The sequence below is a fragment of the Glandiceps talaboti genome, chromosome 12 (assembly GCF_964340395.1).
Source record: "Glandiceps talaboti chromosome 12, keGlaTala1.1, whole genome shotgun sequence".
In the NCBI taxonomy this organism is placed as follows: domain Eukaryota; kingdom Metazoa; phylum Hemichordata; class Enteropneusta; family Spengelidae; genus Glandiceps; species Glandiceps talaboti.
Genome location: NC_135560.1, coordinates 14,503,624 through 14,529,302, shown reverse-complemented (window position 1 = coordinate 14,529,302; position 25,679 = coordinate 14,503,624). Strand labels below are relative to the sequence as shown.

General features: G+C 36.0%; 2 protein-coding genes across 2 annotated transcripts in view; one reads left to right on the top strand and one right to left on the bottom strand.

Moving 5' to 3' along the window:
* The first annotated feature begins 1,625 nt into the window (after window positions 1–1,625).
* Window positions 1,626–25,679, top strand: part of LOC144443306 (importin-11-like) — a 37,856-nt gene continuing 13,802 nt past the window's right edge. Inside the window, exons 1-19 of the mRNA XM_078132744.1 lie at window positions 1,626–1,737; window positions 4,388–4,534; window positions 5,327–5,427; window positions 5,863–6,139; window positions 6,539–6,668; window positions 7,059–7,117; window positions 7,492–7,540; window positions 8,072–8,142; window positions 8,644–8,871; window positions 9,787–9,870; window positions 10,829–10,906; window positions 12,023–12,113; window positions 13,299–13,346; window positions 13,717–13,822; window positions 14,419–14,580; window positions 15,239–15,278; window positions 16,092–16,157; window positions 16,883–16,933; window positions 17,419–17,532. Of these exons, the coding sequence (XP_077988870.1) occupies window positions 4,397–4,534; window positions 5,327–5,427; window positions 5,863–6,139; window positions 6,539–6,668; window positions 7,059–7,117; window positions 7,492–7,540; window positions 8,072–8,142; window positions 8,644–8,871; window positions 9,787–9,870; window positions 10,829–10,906; window positions 12,023–12,113; window positions 13,299–13,346; window positions 13,717–13,822; window positions 14,419–14,580; window positions 15,239–15,278; window positions 16,092–16,157; window positions 16,883–16,933; window positions 17,419–17,532 (1,893 nt within the window). The 5' untranslated portion in view covers window positions 1,626–1,737; window positions 4,388–4,396. The remainder of the gene's footprint in view (window positions 1,738–4,387; window positions 4,535–5,326; window positions 5,428–5,862; window positions 6,140–6,538; window positions 6,669–7,058; window positions 7,118–7,491; window positions 7,541–8,071; window positions 8,143–8,643; window positions 8,872–9,786; window positions 9,871–10,828; window positions 10,907–12,022; window positions 12,114–13,298; window positions 13,347–13,716; window positions 13,823–14,418; window positions 14,581–15,238; window positions 15,279–16,091; window positions 16,158–16,882; window positions 16,934–17,418; window positions 17,533–25,679) is intronic.
* Window positions 21,739–25,150, bottom strand: LOC144443308 (uncharacterized). Its single transcript, XM_078132745.1, has 2 exons — window positions 24,999–25,150; window positions 21,739–22,766 (listed from the first exon to the last, which is right to left on the bottom strand). The coding sequence occupies exon 2, from the start codon at window positions 22,759–22,761 to the stop codon at window positions 21,883–21,885; it is 879 nt and encodes a 292-aa protein (XP_077988871.1). The 5' UTR covers window positions 22,762–22,766; window positions 24,999–25,150; the 3' UTR covers window positions 21,739–21,882.

Sequence of the window (25,679 nt, the reverse complement as noted above, 5' to 3'; positions counted from 1 at the left end):
TAAAACTGTGCTTCCAATCTGTAATGGCTGTACATCTGATGAGAAGAAACCATTAACACAGAGACCACATGGACAACAACGGAAATCACAACTACCTGAACTAGACACTCATATATGATATATAGTCTACCTAGTACCTACCCACCTACCACCTATTCTAAACTTGTGTTTAATAGAACCACATATTTTTTGTTACGCCTTATGCAGTACATTTTTTTTACGTAAAGGTTTTAATTTATTGTTACAAATTATATAAAAGAATTCGTAGCAAAAATCGCTGTGTGAGCGCCAACTAATTAAAACTATATAGTTTTTCTGGTTTTGTAGTAATTACCGTGAAAAATCTTTCTTGATCATATTATTGTGCATTGAAAGTCTCCTTTAGATTGTTCGTTATCTAGGTACCATTTTCAGTCCAAATGGTGAATTTAAACTTCCATGTTCAAAAATAAAGCAAATTATTTTCTCTTGGTCTGTCTATTCTTAGTCACGGAATGATTTCACTTACAAGGGTAGGTTAATGTGTGGACGTGTAAAGCAACAAACTATAGTCGAATAGTTTTGAATCAATAAAAAAAATCTATGTATTTATGTTAGGAGTAAGTGACACAGTTATTGGTTTGCGGGGTCAATAAGGTAGATTTCATTTAAAGATTGATGCAGTTAAACAAATTGAGTATTTCGAAACAACCAGTACCTTGCCACGATAATCATATTTTAAAGTGTACATTAAACGAAACAACAGAAATTAATTGAGATTGGGTGGTTTATATCAAAGAGCGGTTGGGGAGAGAGATTTATGTCAAAAGACTAACACTTTATATCTAATAGTAAAAGTGAAAATGAAATTAAAGAATAATCACGTACTGAAATGGGAAATGATTGAAATTGTCGTGAACATATTCAAGGACAGAATGAACTTAGAACATATAGATTCTTTAACCACGTTTAAACTGAGTGTCTTCCGTAAGGGCGAAGTCTTATGCAAACGAATAATCTAACTTTATAGGACACATGCAATTTGATTAACGTGTGCACCAAATTATCAAATTATTAATTATACAAATGACTGATTACAATTAAAAATTACACCAGTAAACTATATCAATGCATAAATGTACTACATTATATGAAATTTGAAGTGCGCATTCAATTATAGACTAATTACTGAAAATATTTAATTATTCAAATGTAACATTACAACCAAGAGTTGCATTTAACAAGCATTTTAGAATATGTGTGCATTTGTTAGATTGATGTGTGTGCCAAGTTATACTGAATTTGAGTGTATTCTTAAGATAAAGCCTAATTACTGAAAATCATTAATTATGCAAATGATCATTAAAACTAACAGCTACATCAACAAGCTTTCTAGAGCACGTGTTAGCATTCTTATTGTTTTTTTTACCATACTATATCCGCTGAAGGTAAGTTGTATAATAAAATTACTTACATGTATTCCATTAAAGGTTGTAAATACCCATTCCATTGATTCATTCATGTATTGTAGAGGCTTAACTCGGGTGTTTGATGTTTAGTCAGATGTTTAGGTGTTGGTGATGGAAAGCGCCCCCTAAGACAAAAATAATAAAATATGAAACAACGAACAAACTCACAAGAAAAAATGGCGGACTCCATGTGAGAATGTGAGATTTTTGTTTTCTGGTCGTAGGGAAACCTTGTCTGTCAAGTAAATGATTATATCATCAAATTTGCTGATTACAATTTGTTAGTTTGGTAAGTGAATTCTAAAACTTGATGACTTCGTCCGATACACACTGTTGTTGTTTTTAGAGATTTCGACCGATCCAGACAAGGTTGACATGTACATTAATTATCTGTCGTTTGTTGAATTACGTAGTTGCATATCGTCCGTTAAAAGCAACTTGTTACGACCGTCAGTTACTGCCACTTTTGGACGATTTTGACACCCAGCCAGATCTAATCATATCGTGTCTTATGAAAGTGCTAGGATTGCTAGTTTTGTTGAAAAGTGAGCCCGTGGTGCTGACGATACGAGACATTAGATCGTGACGACAGAACCTGTTGACGTTGTATGTATTGACTCAACAATCAGTTCAGAATCGCACGTCGCTGAGTGACCGAATAACTTCAAACAGGGCTCGTTCCACGAAGAGAGCTCTAGCACCGCCAGTTAGATGTACATGTATAAATGTATGTTGATGATGGTTCAGTTTAATTTTATAGCCCAGAAACTCATAAATATTGGCAATAATTTAGTCACTTGCAACGAATCTGACGGATTGAAGCAGAAATCTCGTCACTGAGTAGACAGCAGCGGTAACGTCTGTAAACATGCTGTAGTTCGCCATTCAGTTATACATAATCCGTTAAAGTTTTTTGGCTTAGGTTAAAATTCAAATTGCAACGACATCAAACACAGCAGAAATATTGTTTGTTTGTTGTTGTTTTTGGGGGGTTTTCTTTTTTGCAAGATTATAACTTATAACACAGCACGATGTCTAATATGCATTAATATCTTGCCTTGGCATTCTGCCTAATGGGAGCCTGTCAGTGTTACCAACACAATGTGTAGAAATTTATGAACAGTTTCATGTGTTTTGGCAAAAAGACACCCTATTTATTTACCACTGAAAATGATTGCTTCATCACATCAAATTGTGTGTATAAATACTATAATGTTTCCCAACAAAACAAGTAGTGTATGCTGTCACCACTGACATTGACAATGGACCGAGTGTACCTATAGTATAAATGGTATCCAGTCAAAACGGCCCCAACGTCAAAATGGCCCCGCCTTTCAAAGGTCAAAACAGCCCCGCCTTTAATGGTCAAAACGGCCCCAATGGCCCCGCCTTTAATGGGCAGAAAATGTAGAATTTTGACCCCCTAATTTTGAGACAGTTGTAGAGTTTGCACCTGTGTTTCAAACCGACCGCGGTACGTACATGTGTACCCAACTTCTGGTCGAGTGCCCCCTGGATACAAGTACTACGTACGGTTCTACGCATAGCTGTACACACAGTTCTTCTCATGATTGTTACAGGAACCAAACAATCGGTACTTGTCAATCTCCCATTAAAGGCGGGGCCGTTTTGACGTTGGGGCCGTTTTGACCGGTAACCGTATAAATTGGTCAAACAAACAATTCTGTATGATGCACTCTCCACTTCAACGTCATTACCTAAAATCTAATTACTAGTATGCTAGCACTAAAATCTTTACATCAGTAAAGTTCATTATCAAGAAGAAGAGATGTAATGCATTTGCATAGGTAGATGCATTTGTGTATGTAGTCTAGTGTGTCAGGGGAGTCTTGTGTTTCATGTCAGTCATTATGTACTTTGATACATGTAATGGCAAGGTAATGAATAACCTTTGACCGGAGGTCTGGATTTATGTATGTGGCCAGCTCAGGTCATCAATGTTAGTTGGAAGTACACAAATTGAAAGGTGCTACATATGTCAACAGATTTCTACATTTGATATGCTGGGCAACTCAAAAGTAACCAACATGTTGAAGCTGTAAAAGTCAGGCCTGTCAGCAACACTACATTCAGTGGCAAAGCGCCAGTCAATAGAAACTCTAAATTGTTATTGTGATGTTTGTTTGATCCACTGTATGTATATTGATACTACAAGTACAAAGTGTACTTTTCCAGTCAGACCAACAAAACAGATTCGATTCATGTTCTTTTTCATGCATTGTCATTTGACAATGTTTTGCCCCTTACTTCAGATAAATTTTCTAGTTTACTTCCTGCATATCTCACTTTTATCATCGCCTTGCCAAACACCATAAGTAAAAATGACTTTGTGGCTGTGAAGTGTGACTTGGTGGATTTCCAAGTCAGTGGCAACTATATATATATCTATTAGGACATTCCCAAAGTATTTTAATTCAGCAAACACTTTCTAATAAAAGAAGGAACTTTTCAAAAAATAATAGACATGTGATGCATTGTGCTCAAGGATTGGAAAATGGACTTGTAAAAGTTGTTCTTGGTCATAACATGTGCATCAATAATAGACCCAACAAATGCTTCAGTTATTGTAGCTACACGCATTGGTTAATTGGTTGTCGGTGGTCAAGCGGTTAGCTCGTATGCCTTTTACCACAGGGTACAGGACAAATAATCAATTTTGTTCTTGCGATTTTCCAGATTTCTAATAGAAAATTGCGAGAACAAAATTGACTATTCCTCCTTTACCCTGTGCTCTTACCTCTGCAGATAAGGCACTACTTGTGACTCGTGTATCAGAACTAAGCAAACACCAAGTCTCTACGCTATGTATTTGTGTGCTTCGTGGGTTTCAATTGGGTCACAACTTTCCTGGGATAGATAACTGGGTAACGTATATAATGGGGTGTGTAATAAAAGTTCATACTCCTTTTTTTTGACAGATTCCAAATATGGACTGGGAAACGGCTGGTCAAGTGGTGTTACAGACTTTAAGCAGAGCAGCCAGTCAGGATGCTGCTACACTCAAACCGGCTGAACAGCAGTTAAAACAATGGGAAACACAGCCTGGCTTTTACTCTATTTTACTGGTAAGTTGATATGCATCAGTGGACACAAAAGTTCCAACTGAAATGATTATTTTTATTATTATTTTATTTCTTGTAAGAAAACGCGCTACACGTGCGTCTCAGCGCGTTGATCAGTGGAAAGCGAAGTGTTTCATAATGATGTCACAGATACCTGGTAAACCATTTTGGAGATCAAACAAACATGAAGAGACTTGGTGTTTGCTTAGTTCTGATACAGTGCATTAATGAAAGGGGAACACCTCTCGATGAAAAAAAGAGCCATTTTCGTAAACTATTGGTTCTGGAGAGTCATTTCATGATTTTACATCACCTACAATTACTTGCAATTTCAGAAAAACATCAAGTTGATGTTGTACTTTTATAGGGTATCTTTGCTGTGGGACATTGCCAGATGAGAACCGGCAGAATGGTTTCACAATGAATATTCAAGACTCCTGAGTCCTCATTCCCTTCAGTATAAAACACCTCATGAATATTCATTGTTCAACTATGAATATATTATTTCTGCAGATTCCCATGAGGCAATTGCCCACAGCAAATAATCCGGTTACAAAATACAGTTTGTAAACTTCATGATAAATTATCTTATAACAACAAATTGTGTCATAATCCGATTTTTGACAACATTAATCAGTAAATTTTACTTCATTGTATATTTCTAAATAAGATGATAATCTTCTGTATGTTTGTAATTTCTGACAATAAATTATTATTATATAAATTAATTTATGATAAACAGACTAATTAGCATATTCAATCCACAACTTGTATATGTGTATTGTTTGCATATAGGCCATATATACCAACCACTCTGTAGATATCAATATTAGATGGCTCGCAGTCCTGTACTTCAAGAACGGAGTCGACAGATACTGGAGGAAAACTGCCCCGCAGTAAGTATTGTCATGTACAGTGTATGCATAATGTATAAGGATGTGTCTGCCTTTTAGATGACACTGCTGAAGGTCAGGAATAAGCAATTGTCTCTGTATTTATTTATACATGCACTGACTATAATTGGCATATTGTATTTTGGACTAGACAACCAACATTTAATTCACTGAAAATTGTTAAAATACTTGTAATATACATTGTTTTTTTGTTGCTGTGAGTAGATATCGGTGCATACAATACAATAAAGCTGATAGCGATGCTCTGGTGAGAGAGTCTCAAGAAGACTACTTTCAGCATAATTTGAAGAAGGATTCTGAGAGATTTTTCATCAGATTTGTATGTTGGGATGGTTTCTAAAAATATGAGAAGTTTATCTACATGTAGGCTGTAGACTTTTCTGAAATATCTCATCTTTGTATTTCATTCCCACATAGTGCCATACCAGAAGAAGAAAAGGACAACTTAAGAAAACAACTGATTGGGCGGTTTGATGAACCCTTCAACCAAGTAGCAACACAGTTAGCTGTTGTCATTGCTAAGGTTGCACGTCTCGACTGCCCCAGAAACTGGCCAGATCTAATACCTACCTTGCTAGGAGCAGTGAAGCAACCAGAACAGTTATGTCAACAGAGGGCGCTCCTCACACTGCATCATGTGACTAAGACATTAGCATCCAAGAGACTTGCCAATGATAGGAGATTATTTCAAGAGGTAAATCTTAAAATGTTAACTATTTTATTTTAGTACATGTACACAACAACAGTTTTGTTTATTTTGATGCCTTGAAGATTTTTGTTGCTTTCAGAGCTCCAAATACAAAGTGTTGTATCTGTCAAAACAAATGATTTAAGCATACATTTATATTTGTGATGTCATCACTAGAGATTTTCCCATAAACCATTTCAGGAAATCCAAAATGGCTGAACACATGTCAACACAAGTTTTCAAAACACAAGTTTTCAAAATTTTGTAAGTTACCAAGATGCTCTTTTATCACCCCCAAAATATTATGCAAGTTGATAGCAATATTAAAAGAAGTGAAGGCAGAAATTAAAGCCTGGCTGGACTTTACCTTTAAAATGTCCAAAACCTATGTCTTTCAACAAACAGCTTACCAATGGCATATTCAGTTTTGTACTGAGACTTTGGAATGAATATTCAACTGCATTTCAAGAACAAGCCACGGCACAAGATGGAGGAATGGTCAATTCTTTGGAACTCAGTCTTCTAGCTTTAAGAGGTAGGCTCTTTGAATTTATTTTAGAAGAAAATGTCCTCTAATGTTTAGTCTAGAAAGTTTTCGTCAAAAACTTGAGCTGCTTTCTAATTGCAGTAAACACTTCTAAAAATAAAACAAACTGCTTTCAAAAACATGTATCGAAGGGTTGCAATTTTTTGACCTTGTACAGAACATGACTAAATGTACCATAATTGATCACATTAGAGCCCGTGTTTAAGCTAGGGCCCACTCACTTGTTTTTGAGTATCAGCAAATTTTTAAAAGAATTTTGAAATGCTGGTAATAAAGTTTTACAGACAAAAAAGATTTGCCATTTCTTCTACCAAATCCGTCAAGATTTCTTTGCAAGATTTAGTTGACAATCTCACGTGTCACACTGCTTTGTTTCAGTTCTTCGTAAGTTACTAGTGCATGGTTTTAAAGAACCCCACAGTGTACCTGATGTAATGGTAAGTACATTAAAAGAAATAAGAAATACTCACCAGTGAACAACTATGTGACTGTAAAAGTCTGTTTAGGTTGTACCTCTAACAATTCTTATTCAGTGAGTAAACGTAAACAAACAAACATCCTTGAATTGAATATAACGATACTACTGGAACTGAATGCAATTGTAATTTCCGCTGTATATGTATATTGGTTATTATAATTTTCACTGTATTTGTCTATTGTTACAAAGAATATTATTTTCATAGAGTCTTTGTGGACTTGAAGAAAAAAAATAAGTTGGCTGGTCAAGAGCATAGCTTGTGTTCTTCCCATCTTATCACTAGAATAACAACTAAATAATTTCTAACTTTGTTCTTTGTATTTCTATTTTCAGACCTTCTTAAAACTGACCTTCATTAGGCTTAAAGAGATGGTCATATGCAGTAAGTATTGTATTGTTTAGAAGTAAAATAATATTTACAGGCTACAAGTAGAGAATTCACCTAGCTATTAACAAATATGTCTTTTGACTAAAAAAAAATGCAACAGAAGCTCGCAAATTGAACATTAAAATTGAAATTTGCTCTATCTTGTAACTGGTGTATAATTTTTCGATCAGACAACCACAATCTATTCACTGAAAAGTGTTGAAATGCCAATAAATTAGACATTGTGCATGTTAATCAGTGGTTAATTGTATCTGTAAATAATGCAGTAACAGGTTGAAATCATGATCACTGTTGATGTCTACACCCGAATTTTGAAAATCAATTTGATTTGATTTATCATATATACAGCTACAAAAACGCACTTACACACCAGTAATTTTTCTAACAAAACACATTCATAAAAGTCTTCCAGTTGTAGCCAGTTCAGCTTCAAATATTTACAACATTCATAAAAATCTCTCCTACAGAAGAATTCTCCTTTGATGTCTAGTCTCAATCTTTGTCACTTTTTGCGTAAATTCACAGGAAATAACTTTCCAGAAAATAGCCGATGTAGAGAATTGCTTGATAAGAAAGTTATTTTACTCACAAAAGTGGTAAGTTTCGAGTCACATTACCTTTTCATGTTTTTTCTTTCTTTACAGTTGTTAGATACACAGAATACACCCCCCTTGTCATTTACTTTCCAGTGTACAGTAACTTTAATAATTGGTGATACATTATTACCAAATCTACTAGTATTAAAAATTTCTTTTGTTTGTCCCAAAGAAATTCATTTACGTAAGTTGTTGTAACAAGAAGGTACCAGACTTTACATCCTTCAAATCATTTGTACACATGATACAAAAAACAGAAAGCTTCATTGCCAAGCGTAAAGGCAAACATGATAAACACCTGAAAAATGGGGTAATTTTCTACACTTTCTTGGTTCAGTGACAGTATAACGGAATTATAAAGGAATTAATTTCTGAAATGTAATATTTTCCAGCCAAATTTTTCCAGTAATATGTAAACTGCTTTGTTTGACTGCAAGAAAAAACATCTCTTAAAAACAAAAAGTAAAATTCTAAAAATGTTTTTTTTTTTTTTCTTCACAGTTGTTGGACACACAGAATACATACCCCTTGTCGTTTATTAGCTTTATCAAACAGTCGTTGGAATTTGCAACAACGTATACATTTACAGAGATCAGTGAGGGGTTCTCATTTGAAAGGTTTACAGTGAATTGTATTAACCTGATCAAAGCCATCATTCGATGTGATGCATACCGACCAGCAAAGACACTTGAGGACACCAAAGATCCACAAACTATAGTTGCACACAAGGTCAGTATGTATCGGTACTTTACTTGGGGGGCGATCGCATCATGTCACACAAGCTCAATAAGTGAACATCGTTCGTATAGGTCAAACACCCCACCCCCCCACCCCACCCCCCCACCCCCACCCCCCCAATGAACCTTCACAAGTGTGACAACAACATGTTTAAATGTGGTATATATCCATGGTGAAAAATGTAGTGGTCAAATGACTAAGATCGATACAATGTTAAAACATGATAAACACATTAAAATACCCAGCCATGTATTTCCTGTTAGCAGTAACCTATCAACATCTCAGTAGTAAATACAGAACCTTTTATCATTTAAAAGTTTTTCAAAATTTGGTTAGAAGTGCGAAAATGAAGTTCAGCAATCATGTGACATCTCAGCCTCTATCCTACCAGATCCCCAATTATACAACTGTGTTGACTGGGGCACAGTCTGTAAGGTACTCAGTGATGGGGCATCCTCACACATCAGTCAACAGAAGAGGAGACCAGTGAGGGTTAAGCTACACGACATATCTTACAATCTAATTGGGGCACAGTGGTGGTTTGAATCTTCCTTAATGACTTTAGTCATTCAGAAACAAAGGACAGCATTGAGACTGTAAAGATTCTTAAACAACCATACTAACTATTCGACCATCATGATTTCCTTGTCCTGATTAGCACCAGAGTAGAAGTCCCACCATTCCATTCCACCCCACCCCTCCCCAGTACACAATAATGTAAAACATTCCTGCATGTAGTGTAAACTTTCAGTGAAATTTACTGAAAGTTTACAGGACTTTGCATTCTTGTATCACTTTCCAACTACTCCTACACACAAAATAACTTCTATACACACAAACTATGTTGATTGAAATACCAGAAGTTGATTGTAACCACTTTCGATTTCCATGTTGTGTGTCTTGCAGATCAAATTAGAATTTTTTACCTGTGCCACGTTACATGAAATTTGTAAACGATTGATATCTCAATACTTCCTGCTGACAGATGAGGTAAGAATAATCTCTATAGAGTTTATACAACTGCTGACATTGAAGCATTGACAAACGGAATCTGTTACAAACTGGGAAAGTAAACAACTGAATTGGATCAATAACACTTGGCACAGCATGTTGGAAGTACAGAGACAAGTATTACATTCCATCAATTGATAAGAACACCTGTATGGCCTCTTTCTGTAATAGTTCACTTTCACAAACAAATTTTCAGTTCCCCTGGCATTTCATGTACACCTAAAGAGGCCATAAAACTGTTCTTATCAAACCATGAAATGTAATACAAGTCTCTGTACTTCCAACATGCTGAGCCAAATGTTATTAATCCAATTCATTTGTTTACTCTCCCTGTTTGTAAGAGGTTCCATTTGTCAATGCTTTGATGTCAACAGTTCATGGTTGCAATTAATGTTGAACTATGTGAGAATGATGACATTGAATCATAGTGAACAGTCTAAAATACAGTCTTGAATGAATGAACAATACTCTGTTGAGACAACTAGATATTGTTCATCTATATATTTCCTCGCTCAACTAAGGAAAATATGAGTGACCTAGAAGACCTTGTTACTATGAGCCTATAGACTTAGAATAGCAAAACCCTTAATAAGTAATGAGTATTTTCCGGCTGAATGATGAAAAATATTGAGAATGATGTAATCATGTGTGCACAAGCTTATCAATCATATATGATCAAAACGAGGGCACTGTGATGTTAATGGGTTAAGAAATAACTGCAAAAAGAGTGTCAAATCTGAATGTTTTGACTCGTATTTCCAGCACCACAAAATCACTGACATAGATATGCATTGTGATATAGAAAGACCTGAGTACAAATTCCATACTTTCAGTTCAAACGTGTACACCTTGACTTGTGCATAGTACAATAAGGCTGTATTTACACCTTTTAGTTGTCATATTTCTTTGTATGATTTGTACTTGTATTGTTTTACAGGAACTACAAATGTGGGAAACGGATGCTGAAGGCTTTTGTGTGGATGAGGGAGGAGAGTCATTTAAATTTAGTCTTAGGGTAAGTTGGCATATTTCACCTTCACTATTTAATTCAGCATTCTTATCAGCTGTCTTTGACCAGCATTTCTCAAATAATGAATCAAGTAGGCTCTCAGCTACAAAGTGTCATAACCCTGGAAGTGACACACTACTCTGGCAGTCAATACCTCAGTTTGCCAAGATAGACACAAAAATAAAACTATCGTTGATCAAATGTGGTAGATTACATAAATGGATGATAGTGGTTCCGATGTTGTGTGAATCTAATCACCCTGTGCTCAAGATAACGTGTACATCAGAAATCCCCAAAAATGTACACTGCAAGACCATCATCAGAAATGCCCCCTTTCTGTGAGTCCAATTAAATCAATGTCCATTCACTAGCTTTTATCAACATGTTGCAACAATATAGTTTGAGTCTGTCTTTGTAAATTGAGACCTTGATTACCAGAGTAGTATTCACCATAGAATAGATACAAGCTATAATAATGATTGGTTTACTTTGAACATCAGTACGTCACAAAGACAGAATATATACCTGATTTTATTTTGATTTTATCATTCACTGTATAGCTTAATTAGGATGTATATTAAACTAAAGAGTTGCACTATAGAACATTTCTGTATAAAATTCTGATGACCGGAGCTTTTTTTAGTTGATATGGTTTTAGTCACATATCATGTTTTGATTTAGACTTAGAGACAGGTACATGTACAACATATAACAGATAACTAAAGCATTTCAGCTACTTGCCCCATTCACTTAGACCTTTCATATCAGATGAATCAACCTAGTAAGTGGTCACTCTAAATGTACTCAATTTTTAAACAATGTCACCAGCAGAGGAAGCCCAACTGTGTCACAATTAGAATATAGGCAAATTTGATTGACACTTCATTGACTGAGAGTGATCAGCTAGGGTCTACCCTTCCCAATGAGTAAACAATTGTATACAGATAGATTACATTAAGAATGACCACTTACTGAGCTGATAAATAAAAGCCATCAATACATTGTTATTTTACACGTGGGGCAAGTACCTCAAATGCTTTAGTTATCTGTTACGCCTTGTAACTTTGATAACTACAAATCCATTTCCCTGATGCAAGCTTTCTTCCATATTACTTTCTACAGCCATGTGTAGAAGTGTTCTTCTTAACATTGTTCCATGAATACAGGGAAACCTTGACACCATTTGTGTTGGAAATGATTCACGGTACACAGGGTAAGTACGATATTTGTGTTAATATTTGAAACTCATAAAGGCATTATTTAAACAATAATGTACGCCCTCCCAGCCCATAATGGACGAAAGCAAACTTTGAACGACATAATGGGCGAGGCGACAGCCGAGCCCATTATGGAGTGCAAAGTTTGCTTGAGTCCATTATGGACTGGGAGGACGTACATTATTGTTATTATTTTATAGTTTTGCCAATTCCAGTGAATTTGTAGACCGAGAAACGCAAAAAAACGTATAATATACACAGCGCTGAACATCGTCTGCCATGTTCGGCCCGGAAGCTGAATACTAATCATAGCGACACACGTACGTACACGTACACACACTATACACTCCAATGAACTGCTGTGAACACAAATTTGTTTCATGAATGCGTTGTATTTTTAAACAGTGGAAATGACAATCATAAGTAACAACATGCATTTCGAAAAAATACCTAGTCGTATGAAGAAACAGAACAAATAAGCTTGTATTGTTATGCTCGTTCCGGGGCCGCGATGCCCAATAACTGAGTACATTATCAGTAATAATGTACAGCGATGACGTCACAAAATTCACTGGAATTGGTAATGCTATAATATAATCATTGATAGTGTTTTTTGACAGTTACTTGAAAGTAGCTTAACAAAAGAACAAACGTTAGCACACCACATACTGCTTATCAGAAAGATAAAAGATTTCATGGTTTGGCCACTAGGAGTGCTGTTCACAAGCCATTATTGAGCCAGAAGTGAGGGTTAGTAGTATAGTTGGGTATTGTAGCATAAAGACAACATACACGACCGGATGTTACCACTCATTTTCTGTGTTCTCTGTTTTATTAGTGACAACCAATAATCAAAACATGCTTAACCACTACTGCAATGCTTCTTGATGTAACGCAGTCTTGATTTGTACTCGTGTGTGCTTTGCCATGTGATCGGTGACCAGCTAAATCTGGGGCGCCCTCGTGTGATACTTGCCTACAAATTGGCTAGAACTTCTGTAACAGAATATTGTATTCTATTGTTACTCTATAAAGAGAGTCTCGGAATGGAACCACTAGTCTATAAAGAGTGTCCCTGTTAGGAACCCACTACTCTATCAGAGTATCGTGTAATCAGAAAGACATTTTTAATATGTACATATTGTCTGATTATCATAACTAATAGTGTATTTGTTTACTAGGTATAACAGATGTTGAAAATATGTCAGCCTTACTACATAAGGACGCAGGTGAGTTTTATATCCGTTTCTTGGAGTTTGACATTTCACCAGTTAACCTGTATATCTATACAGACAAAGTAGTATGAATGGAGAAGTCAGTTAATATAAAACGTTTGAACATCAAAGGAGCTGCAACTGCAACTAAAAACTCAGGAAAGTAAAATAAAGTTACTTTGGAACAGTAAATAAAAACACTCATTGTATCGTTAAATAAAGGGGAGGGGGGGGTGTACGGTTATACTTTAAACAAAAATTATTTGATAATTTTAATAATAAATATTTAATAATAGATTTATACTTATATTTTGCACTATAGCTCACTGCTAGTTTCTCAATACAGTCATGTATTAATTTTCTCCTTTGTGGTTTTGGTGTACAGTGTATAATGCAGCTGGTCTAGCAGCCTATGAGTTGTTTGATGATGTGAACTTTGACACGTGGTTGACCTCACAGTTATTGCCAGAATTGCAAAATAAAAACTCAAGGTAAGTCATCTTTTACATTTTAGCCAAGTGATATGATTAGAAATTTCACACTGTGTATTAAAAGGGAATGCCACTTCAGGAAATAAAGTCATTTTCATAAAGTGTGGGTTCTGGAGAGTCGCTTCATGATTCTATATCACCTATAATTACATGCGATTCATGAGAAATGTTTTACATTGAAGAGAGTAAGCACTTAGGAATCATGAATATTCATTGTTCAATCAATTCATGAATGATTATTTCTGCTGACTCCCATGATGCAGTAGTCCATAGCAAAGATGCCCTATAAAGGCACACGATCAACTTAATGTGTCTCTGAAAGTGCAAGTGATTGTTGGTGATGTAAAATCATGAAGTGAATCTCCTGAACCCACAGTTTATGACATTGTCTCCATTTCCTGGAGTTGTGTTGACCTTCAATCTCAAAGGAGTATCAATAAATAATCATAGACATAAATTTCATGTAAGATAGATGACCATGTTGTTTATGACAAAACTGTTAATTTTTTATTTCAAAATGGATTTCTGCATGTTTGAATGTGCCTTCTACTGATATTTATGTGCACCAAATGTATGTTTGATATGTTCTTACCTAGGTTCAAGTTGATACGACGTCGGGTAGTTTGGTTAATAGGGCAGTGGGTCGGTGTCAAGTTGGCCACCAATCTAAGGCCTACTGTGTATGAGGCTTTACTACCCTTACTTGCCGATAACGAAGATATGGTGGTCAGAATCACGGCAGCACAAGCACTCAAAATTTATATCCTTTATAGAACAGACTAGGTGTAGGTTCAAAGATGGAGTGTACTTCTCCCCATACAACATGTGTTCTGGATATGCAGGGGATTTACATGCACTACTCAGGGGGGATGGTTGTCACCTGACCGTACCCTAGGTTTACCAGTAAAATCCTTCTCTGTCATTGATGGCTTCATTTAGTGTTTGTTTTATAAAATTACTCATAATTATTAAAAGTGGTCAACATTTCTATTGTTTCATGATGAAAATATTATTTCAAATGATGTAATACAGGCAACAGATGCCTAAACAACACATCATACATATGGGAAGTGATGTCATCTCACGCAATGCATCTTGGAACCAGAAAATCAACTAATTGAATTTCAATACACTGATCCAGAAACATGTACTATATTAAGTATATAGTTTACTATCTTTTTATTCTGATAGTTTCAGATTTCATTCTCAGAAATTTTTATATTATTACACAACTTGTGTTTTGAATTTTGAAAGATCTCCTGGTCTTACTAGAGGACCTGTCAATGTGAAATCTCTCACAGAAACGTATGAAGAATTCATAATGTCTTTCAATTTAAATATACACAAGTGTGATAACATTATTTTGTTATCTGAGCTTATTCCATGGACTTATATTCCTTGATTCATTGATGTACGTGTGGATGATTTTGAGTTTAAAACCGACCAGTTTATGCCAGTAAGTATGAAAATATATCACTTGGATTGTATGTCGTTTTGTGTGTGTGTGTGTGTGTGTGTGTGTGTGTGTGTGTGTGTGTGTGTGTGCATGCATGCATGTATGTATGTATATGTATGCATGTATGTATGTATGGATGTATGTATGTATGTATGTATGTATGTATGTATGTATGTATATGTATGCATGTATGCATGTATGTATCTGTATGTATGTATGTATGTATGTATGCATGTATGTGTGTGTATGTTTGTATGTATGTATGTATGTATGTATGTATGTATGTATGTATGTATGTATGTATGTATGTTTGTATGTTTGTTTGTATGTATGTATGTATGTATGTGTGTGTGTATGTATGTATGTATGTATGTATGTATGTATGTATGTATGTATGTATGTATATATATGCATGTATGCATGTATGTATCTGTATGTATGTATGTATGTATGTATGTATGTATGTGTGTGTATGTTTGTATGTATGTATGTATGTATGTATGTATGTATGTATGTTTGTATGTTTGTTTGTATGTATGTATGTATGTATGTATGTATGTATGTATGTATGTATGCATGTGTGTGTGTATGTATGTATGTATGTATGTATGTATGTATGTATGTATGTATGTATGTATGTTTGTTTGTATGTATGTATGTATGTATGTATGTATGTATGTATGTATGTATGTATGTATGCATGTGTGTGTGTATGTATGTATGTATGTATGTATGTATGTATGTATGTATGTATGTATGTCTATCTCTCACTGTGGTCATTCTATTGACTTTATGTATATGTTTTATCAACAGTATTTGGAAACAAGCTTTCAACTCCTATTCCAGCTCCTGCAGCAAGTGTCTGAATGTGACACAAAGGTATGAGTGACCCAACTCTAGAAGTGCACTTGATACTATGTGTGTGTGAACTGTGTATGCAGTTAGACTGTAAGATACGTTGTGTTGTTCCACCCTCACCGGCCTCCTCTCTCTGATGTGGGAGGGGTTGACCGATGTGTGAGGGCGCCCCCATCATGGCATGGCTGTACTTACTTAAAGTCTGGTAGCTGGCAAATATAACTAGCTTCTCTGCAATGTTGTGCTGGCTACTTTTTCAGGAATTCTTTTTTCAATCACTGTATATCCATTGTTGGGCAGATTGATGGGTCTCCCTCCTCGGCATTACTGCCTACTTTTCCAATTTTTACCTGCTACGTTGAAAATTAGTGACATCCCTGGGTTATGAAAGCTGAACGTGTATCATATGTATGACTATGTAAGTGTACCTATTTGCTTCTCTCTATCATAACAGCAATTGAAGTCTGACACATGATTGAATCAGAGAATGCTCAAGTTGTTTTAAAGTGAAGTTATGAAACTTTTGATGGAAATTACAACCCACAAAACTAATTTCCATTCACCACATGAAAGGGTGGCGTTTCCAGTTCTGTACACTTGACAGTCACAACGGAATAGCAGCAAATCCGGAATTGTCGCAATTCCATTGTGTGACTGTCATGTATACAGAACCGGAAATGCCACCCTTTCATTCAGCAATTTATACCTAATTATTAACACTGTGATGTCATTTCTTTTTTTAACAGATGCAAGCACTTCATGTCATGTCATTTGTAATAGAGAGAGTTGAAAGACAAGTAAGTATTGTATTGTTTTCAACTGACCATAGTGATACCAAAATTCAACCTATCACTTTCTGACACTGTTGTTAAAAAAATGATCAATTAATTCGAAGAAAACTTGCTCAAAGGGATAATGAAGTTTGCAAGTTGTATTTCTCACCTCTAAGTAAAGTTTTCCTGTGGTCTACAGGCTATGAATTGTGTGAAATTTATAACACTTCTTAATGAGCAAGCCACAGTTCAAAATTTGTGGACACAATCATGGTACTTTGCAAACAAGTTGTGGATTCACAGACGAAATGTATATTAATTTTTCTATCACAGACAAGTTCAAAAACAGCTGATAAGTGTCTGGCCATTTGTGCAAATGCTGCTCACCAGGAAATTTGTAAACAGCAATGGCTGACAAAAAAATAATTTTCTAATCGCAAAAAGATAAATGTCAATGATTTCAAAATCTGTATTTTGACTGTATTTGTGTGTGACTTTGTTATTTGTAGATTCGTCCATTCGTGTCTTCCTTGGTTCAGTATTTACCGTTGTTGTGGGAGGAGTCAGCTGAGCACAACATGTTGAGATGTGCAATTTTAACTACACTCATTCACCTAGTGCAGGTAAGGTTAAACATAATCTGATTGTCATATGTTTTTTTTTTAGCACAACTGAACACTGAGGTACCTAGTTCAGTCACGCTTTCGGTGTCACAAAGTGTGTGTGTGTGTGTGTGTGTGTGTGTGTGCGTGTGTGTGTGTGTGTGTGTGTGTGTGTGAACAACTTAAACTTAAGTCAAAAACCGCCAGACCTACTGCCATGGTATTTGGTGGGAACGTTACTTGGGGTGTGTAGATGGAAAATTGTTCAAATTGAGTAATCCCATCCTCAATGTGTTTTTGAATAAAAAACTTAATTTTTTTTTTAATTATAGCTTGCACTCTGAGTGGGATGTACAGTGTTATTGTTTTATTGATGTCATAAAATCATTAACTTGTGCCCCTTTAACACATTTCGTAAGAAAAAGGTGAAAATCACAGTACAAATGGAAATCATTACTACATTGACTAGTTTTAGATTAGTCTGAAACTTTTGTACATTCTGGTTTCTTTATCCACAATTGACCAAAACTATACTGGTAGTACCATCAGGAGATTGTGTAATTAGATAATATTCTCCAGGACTCCTATAATGTTGGAAAAATTTGGGGGAAAAATAATATTTGGAATCGGATTATGAGCACTGTAGAAGAACTGAAGTAGACGCATGTTGTTGTGATGTTGAGCGCCCAGGTTTTAAACCTCATACCTTTGTTTTGGAATGCATTCATGGCTTAGCTGTGTTGTAATACTTTGCTTATTTATACGTATGTGTAACTAAGTACCATTTATAGCCTAGTCTAGTTTCCCATTCATGTTATGATTACTACAATCATCTCCATCATATAGTGAAACTGGTTACTATAGCACAACATTTCATTTTCACCCCCACCCCCACCCCCCACCCCCACCCCCGACAGCTATAGTTTAATGATATTGGTGCATTGATGTAAATGTGATAATGTTATCACATCCCCATGTGATTAACTCAAACTCAGCTGTACTTATTGAAGATTAATGAACAATTATTGGAAAGAAGTAACCAATTACAACTGCCTGTCTGTGATGGACTACTACTGACATGGACTATCCAGCCTTTCTCCAGTTTGATTAACATGTGAAATCACAGTCACTCTATTTGTGAGTTTGACTATACATGGAGAGGATAGTTTTTGTAGAAACTGTGAACAGGTGTACGACTAGACTATTTATAGCCGTGCGTTGACATTTTGTACCAAATGCTTCTTTTTTAGACATAGTCTTGTCATGTCAAAATCCTTGTATAGCCAGAATCTAAGAGTGCTGGCAGCATGGCGTACAGCTGACTGGTAGTTGTTGGTGTGTACAATTGCATAGGGTTCAACTTCAAACTCAGATACTTCCAATGTAAGTATTCTTGCCAAGATACTGAAAAGGTCAAGTTTTCTGAAAGCTGGCTCTGTATATGAATATCCCATGTCACCATATTCCTTATGTATGACCCAGGCTACAGGTGTTTGATTTTCATCATAAGCTGCCAAGTGTTTGTAGTGTTCTAGAGTTTTAGCAAATTTTGGTGTAAATGGGAGTGTGTTTTTCTCTTCTAGCAGTTGCACGTGTTCACTTGATAGGGGTCCTAGTGTAAGTCCCTCTGGAAGTGGTTTTGCTGCAATTAGCTTTTTGAGCTCTTCCATCTGTTGATCAAAAACAAATGTTTTGTATTTTGCCTCCATAACATGAGCAAAATCCATTTGATCACACATCACTTTCTTAATATTGTTTACAAAACATGTAGGAACAAGTTCAAATGCTGTGTAGTCTACTCTGCAGTCCACAACTCCATCCTGCTTCAGTAAAGTTGTAAGACTACCACCATCAGTAGAGTAGGCAAAGTATGTTGTGTTGTAGGGAGGTTTGTAGAAGTTGTTGGCTCTACAGACCACAGTTGTACAAAATTGAAATTGTTCATTATCTGTGTAGATGTTGAGATGTGGCCAAGTATTATCGGTTTGATGACTATTCTTTATCATGAAGTAGAGAGGGTTACATTGTGGACGCCATCTTGCTATGTATTTTAACAATTCAGGTATTCTCTGTGAGGTCACTGAGTAAGCCATGAGTCCTGTGAATGAGAAATGTTACATACCATTAACACCAGTCAACAAGGCTGAATGTCTGTCTCTGGGTGCTAATGTTCACTTGCTATCAAAATATCAATCACAGAGGAAAGCTGGCATGTAATTGATTGATCGATCGATTTATCAATTGATTGATTATTTGGTTGAATGATTGATCATGAAGTGTTTGTTTACGAACTAGGAGCTCTATTTTATACTAGTTTGCACATGAATGAGTGTTTGTGTGGTGTGATAATCTCCAAGAAGATACGAGATAAAGCAAATTGTTCCTGTAACCATATGCCTTGGTAATGAAGATTAGGGGTGTTTTATTTTAGATAAGAGGAGAAGAATGGACAAGATGTGTTTAGTAAAAAAAGAGAGAAATATTTATGTGACTAAAAGAGAGAAAAGTAGCCACAGAAAGAAGGAACAAAATTTTTATATCACCACAAAAATCAATCATTCAGTGGATCAACTTCACACACAAAATAAGTTATATTTAACCACAAAAATTAATCAATCATTCCACCAAATAATCAATCAATCAATCACATGCCTGCTTTTCCCTGTGATATCAATGATTGTCCATAGTGTAGTGAGGTCATGACCTTGGAATGTAGAACAAACTCTACTCATGGAAGTATCATGCTCTACTCATACATGCTCTAATCATGGATGTACTAGGGAGAAGGTACTAGTATACATCCATGCATGAAGCAACATAAAAAGTGATTATTAAATGTATACGTTATCAACATATGAATGAGCTAACTTATTGGCTGTTTGCATATCAATGGTTTAGAGTGAGTAGGTTAGACTTACATAGCTAGAGTTACATTATAACTTATTGGCTGTTTGCAAATCAATGGTGTTACTGTTAGACCTTGGACTAGGTTAGACTTACATAGCTGAATGGTGATTCAAATGAATCATTGTTTACATAAATTAGGTGCAGTGAGGTTTACCTTGAAGTACTGAGGGTTTACCTTGGAATGTACAATGAACTACATACTGTAGTCAACTGAAAGCATGAAGCAACATCAAAACTTAGTAGGTCTGAGTCTGTGAAATTCAATCCGTGGATAAATACAAATAATTAACTCAGAACACACTTCAACTTGTACAATGCATGTAGAACTCAGATGAGATAAAAATTGACCCTCAACTACCATATTGTGTTTCCATGTCAAAGTTTGACATGGTTGCATATTTTTACACTTACCTGTATGTGGGCGCTAGTCTGCTTTCAATTAACTGTAAAATTTAGTACTCTTTGATGTACAATCAAGTCTTTGAATCTTCTGTATGCCCTTTGGTTTAATACAGTGAGACCTGACAACGTGCCACATTCACCATTTACGCAAAACAACAGTACCATTAATCAAAGTCTGTTTACTGAACTTTGACTGAGGGCAGTTGTCACTGTTTGTTTTTCATCACAGTTCCTCTAGCATCAAAAATAGAGTGACTGTGATTCCACATGTTAATCAGTTGGTCAGCCCATGTCAAATTAGAATAAAAACATTGCTTTCAAAATGGGTTGTTTAACTGTCTCAGGTGTTTAAAAAAAGTTCTGGCATTGTTAAAATGATACCTCTATATATGATACCCCTACTGAACTGCTGAGTTGTGCATGTATGTATACTTTTCAGGCCAGGTAGGCATACAACACGGGAAATGATGTGGTGTGTTACAAAACACTTGTTGAGTGATCATACACATGTAACATCATAGGACACATTCTCTAGGGTCGAGTCTATGGGTCAACAAACCCATGACTTTTTCCCCTTGGGCTCTACCTTCATGAAGTGTTGGGGTGGCCCACAGTCCCTCGAGGAGGTAGCTGTATGATGGTGACCTCGCGTCGCAACCAGTCGTAATCTGTATATTACTGTCAGAAAGCGCCAACAAGAACATTTTATGAACAATTCTTTAAAAAAAAAAAATTGATACACTCTGACGGTCTGACTTTCCCAAATGATTATAAAAAGAGCAAATTTCAGCTAACATTCCGACATGGGCAATACATCAGGCAAGCAAAGATACAACAACCAATCAAATTGACAGAAAACATGATTGTTTATTTGTAGCAAACTGTAGAAGGAACATCAATGAAAATTATGACGTCATAATACATGGATTACTACTGACATTGACTGCCCAGCCTTACCCCAGCAGGAGGTTTAGCTAGATCTTCAGTCAAATTTGTCAGTTTGACTATACATGGAGAGGATAGTTTTTGTAGAAACTGTGAACAGGTGTACGACTAGACTATTTATAGCCGTGTGTTGACATTTTGTACCAAATGCTTCTTTTTTAGACATAGTCTTGTCATGTCAAAATCTTTGTATAGCCTGAATCTAAGAGTGCTGGCAGCAATCTGAACAACTGACTGGTAGTTGTTGGTGTGTACAATTGCATAGGGTTCAATTTCAAACTCAGATACTTCCAATGTAAGTATTCTTGCCAAGATACTGAAAAGGTCAAGTTTTCTGAAAGCTGGCTCTGTATATGAATATCCCATGTCACCATATTCTTTATGTATGACCCAGGCTACAGGTGTTTGATTTTCATCATAAGCTGCCAAGTGTTTGTATTGTTCTAGAGTTTTAGCAAATTTTGGTGTAAATGGGAGTGCGTTTTTCTCTTCTAGCAGTTGCACGTGTTCACTTGATAGGGGTCCTAGTGTAAGTCCCTCTGGAAGTGGTTTTGCTGCAATTAGCTCTTCCATCTGTTGATCAAAAACAAATGTTTTGTATTTTGCCTCCATAATATGTGCAAAATCCATTTGATCACACATCACTTTCTTAATATTGTTTACAATACATGTAGGAACAAGTTCAAATGCTGTGTAGTCTACTCTGCGGTCCACAACTCCATCCTGCTTCAGTAAAGTTGTAAGACTACCACCATCAGTAGAGTAGGCAAAGTATGTTATGTTGTAGGGAGGTTTGTAGAAGTTGTTGGCTTTACAGACCACAGTTTTACAGGAGTGAAATTGTTCATTATCTGTGTAGATGTTGAGATGTGGCCAAGTGTTATTGGTTTGATGACTATTCTTTATCATGAAGTAGAGAGGGTTACATTGTGGACGCCATCTTGTTATGTATTTTAACAATTCAGGTATTCTCTGTGAGGTCACTGAGTAAGCCATGAGTCCTGTGAATGAGAAATGTTACATACAGTTCATCGTTCATCTTTCTTTGGTTGGTAATGTAACTTATGTTCACTTGCTATCAACATATGAATGCCCTAGCCTAGAGTTGTAATTGTTGAGTCCATCAGATTGGCAATTATATGCATAGTATAGTAAAGTTGACCTTGGAATGTAGAACAAACTACTGTACATGGAACAACATAAAGCAACATAAAAACTATGATATCAATATGTCAATGCACTAGTCAATCAATATTGGCGATTATTCACATGTGTGCAATGAGGTTGGCCTTCTCCTGGATGCCAACATGTAAATTGTAATGATACCTTATAAGGGACGACATCGAAATCAAAAGCATCGTAATTACGCGTCGCTACGAGTAAAGACGAGTAACTACTAGTAGTTACGATGTACTACGGTGAATATTCATAAGTCTCAACGCATATTCATGTACTTCAGGTTGTAGACAATAAAAAGTAAACACCTATTGTCCGTTATTCATGAGCCCAAACTACGACCATTTACGCGTAGTCTTCATCGTGAAAAAAATAACGAAACAAAAAGATTTTCTTTCCTGTGCGCAAATCAGTTTCACGCTTACTTTTTTCAATGTTATTCATTCGATGCCTTCTAAGTTCTATGGCATTCGTACAGTCGGCTAGTAAGTCAACTAAGTGTTTCAGATATATTCAGATGTTTACCTAATATGTCTTGCCTAAAAATACCTTGAAGAAGAATTTTTATTCGAAACGTCGGATTTTACATCTATTTATTCGGACTGCCTCACAAGTTCCTTATGCACTTCTCGGCTGGTCAACAAACATGTCGACCATTTTCGTCTGGCTGCTGAACGGTGCATTGATCGTGTTAGATTCCAGTCGCAGGATTCGTCAGTCGAAATCGAACATTGTCCACAAAAACAAATTAAAAACTAAAGCTTGTCTCGCATTAATATATCGTTTGATTTGATTGATTTAGAAGTCACCTAAAAACGTTTTGTTTCTTCAAAATTTTGAGGAAAAACGTCATTTATATAACGAAATTTCGGGCTACGAATAACTGAATACGTTCATCACTTGCGTCTCTATGTTTATATATCTACCGACATCATGCATCACGCCACGTGTTGCCGAACATTGCGATTTCTCAACTCAACCCCATCATTTAGGAATGTTACTGTACTGAGAAACATAAAAAATTAGTTGTTGTTTTAGAATATATAAAACAAATCCCGTTATTCGATGATATAAAAGTCAAAACTGCACTTCCGCAACCCGGAAATTCAACAGCATTTCTTGGCCCTACCATGGCCGCCAAGCGTGAGCTTGTAAGTTGTACTGTTAGTTTGTACTGAATATTGAAACTTTGATTTCGTGCATATCTTATTGTTTTTTTTTAATGAATATCGCCCATGAACTTGCACTCATAAAAACATGTGCAGTACTAGTTTCATCAGCACATTACTGGCTGAGTACGTGGTTTTCTTTGACGATCGAAAATTATGACAAACTACGATCAACTACGATAGAAGACGATGTCATCATTGGAAACATGGAAGGTGAGAATCACTATCTATTGTGTGTTGGCGATAAAAAATTACGTGTATCTACGCGTAAAGACGACATCGTTAAGGGAAACAAAGAAATGTAAACTTATTATCTATTGTCAGTTATTCATGAACCTGAACACCTCATTATCTCAGTACAGTATGGATTGTATGCTCCCCGGGGAGTTGAGGAAGACTAAAATGGCCGTTGTGCCGTTCTGATCCGAGCCAGGGGTAATAATTGTAAAGCGCTTTGAGCACGGAGTGGGAAAGCGCTATATAAGAAACCAACATTATTATTATTATTATTATTATTATCTCCCGTTTCTCGTAGTACATCGTAGCTACTAGTAGTTACTAGTCTTTACTCGTAGCGACGCGTAATTACGATGCTTTTGATTTCGATGACGCCCCTAAGAGCTAGACAAGGTTGTCCTTGGAAAGTACAATGAACTATATACATCGTAGTCAACTAAAAGCATGAAGCAAAATAAAAACTAGGACTGTGAAATTTGACCTGGGGACAAAGGAAAATAGTTAACTCTGGACACATATCAGCAGGTACATGTAGAGCTCTGCTAGGATAAAAATTGACCCTGACTTTATGGAAACTCAACTAGTAGTAGTACCATATTGCTAATTGTTTCCATGTCAAAGTTTGCCATGGTTGCATATTTTTACACTTACCTGTATGTGGGTGCTAGTCTACTTTCAAATATAATTGTAAAATTTACAGCAGTAGTACCTCTTTGATGTACAATCAAGTCTTTGAATCTTCTGTATGTCCTTTGGTTTAGTACAGTGAGACCTGACAATGTGCCATATTCACACTACATGTAAGTTGACACAGGCAGCAGACAATGCAAGCAGGCAGATATGACCTTTTACCTTGAACATCGAACCCTCTAGCTTACTGTTAAATTACTGTACAACAAGAAACAATGACTTTGCCTTCCTTTATCAGTTTCACAGACTTTCACAAGCGATCATTCATAGAAGTAACATAATATAGGACATAAATGAAAACCTTTACCATTTACACAAAACAGCAGTACCATGGATCAAAGTCTGTTTACTGACCTTCAACCTTTGACTTTAACTGAGGGCAGTTGTTTGCTGCATTAGACTCTCTCACCAGTCCTCAGGAGCATCACTATTAGCTGTTTTGTATGTACCAATATCTACTGCATAATTGTACTGTGGGCCCTCATGAACTACAAAGGGATAATCATTTGTTGACATGTTACTGCGACTCTGTCATTATTGCAATGCGTGAGAACATGTCAACAAATGATTAGCCCTATGTAGTCGATGAGAGACCACAGTACAATTATGCAGTAGATATCAGTACAAACAAAACAGCCCGTT

Bases quoted from the DNA above. Each gene is read 5' to 3' on its own strand.
- LOC144443308 (XM_078132745.1), bottom strand. From the start codon at position 22,761: ATGGCTTACTCAGTGACCTCACAGAGAATACCTGAATTGTTAAAATAC.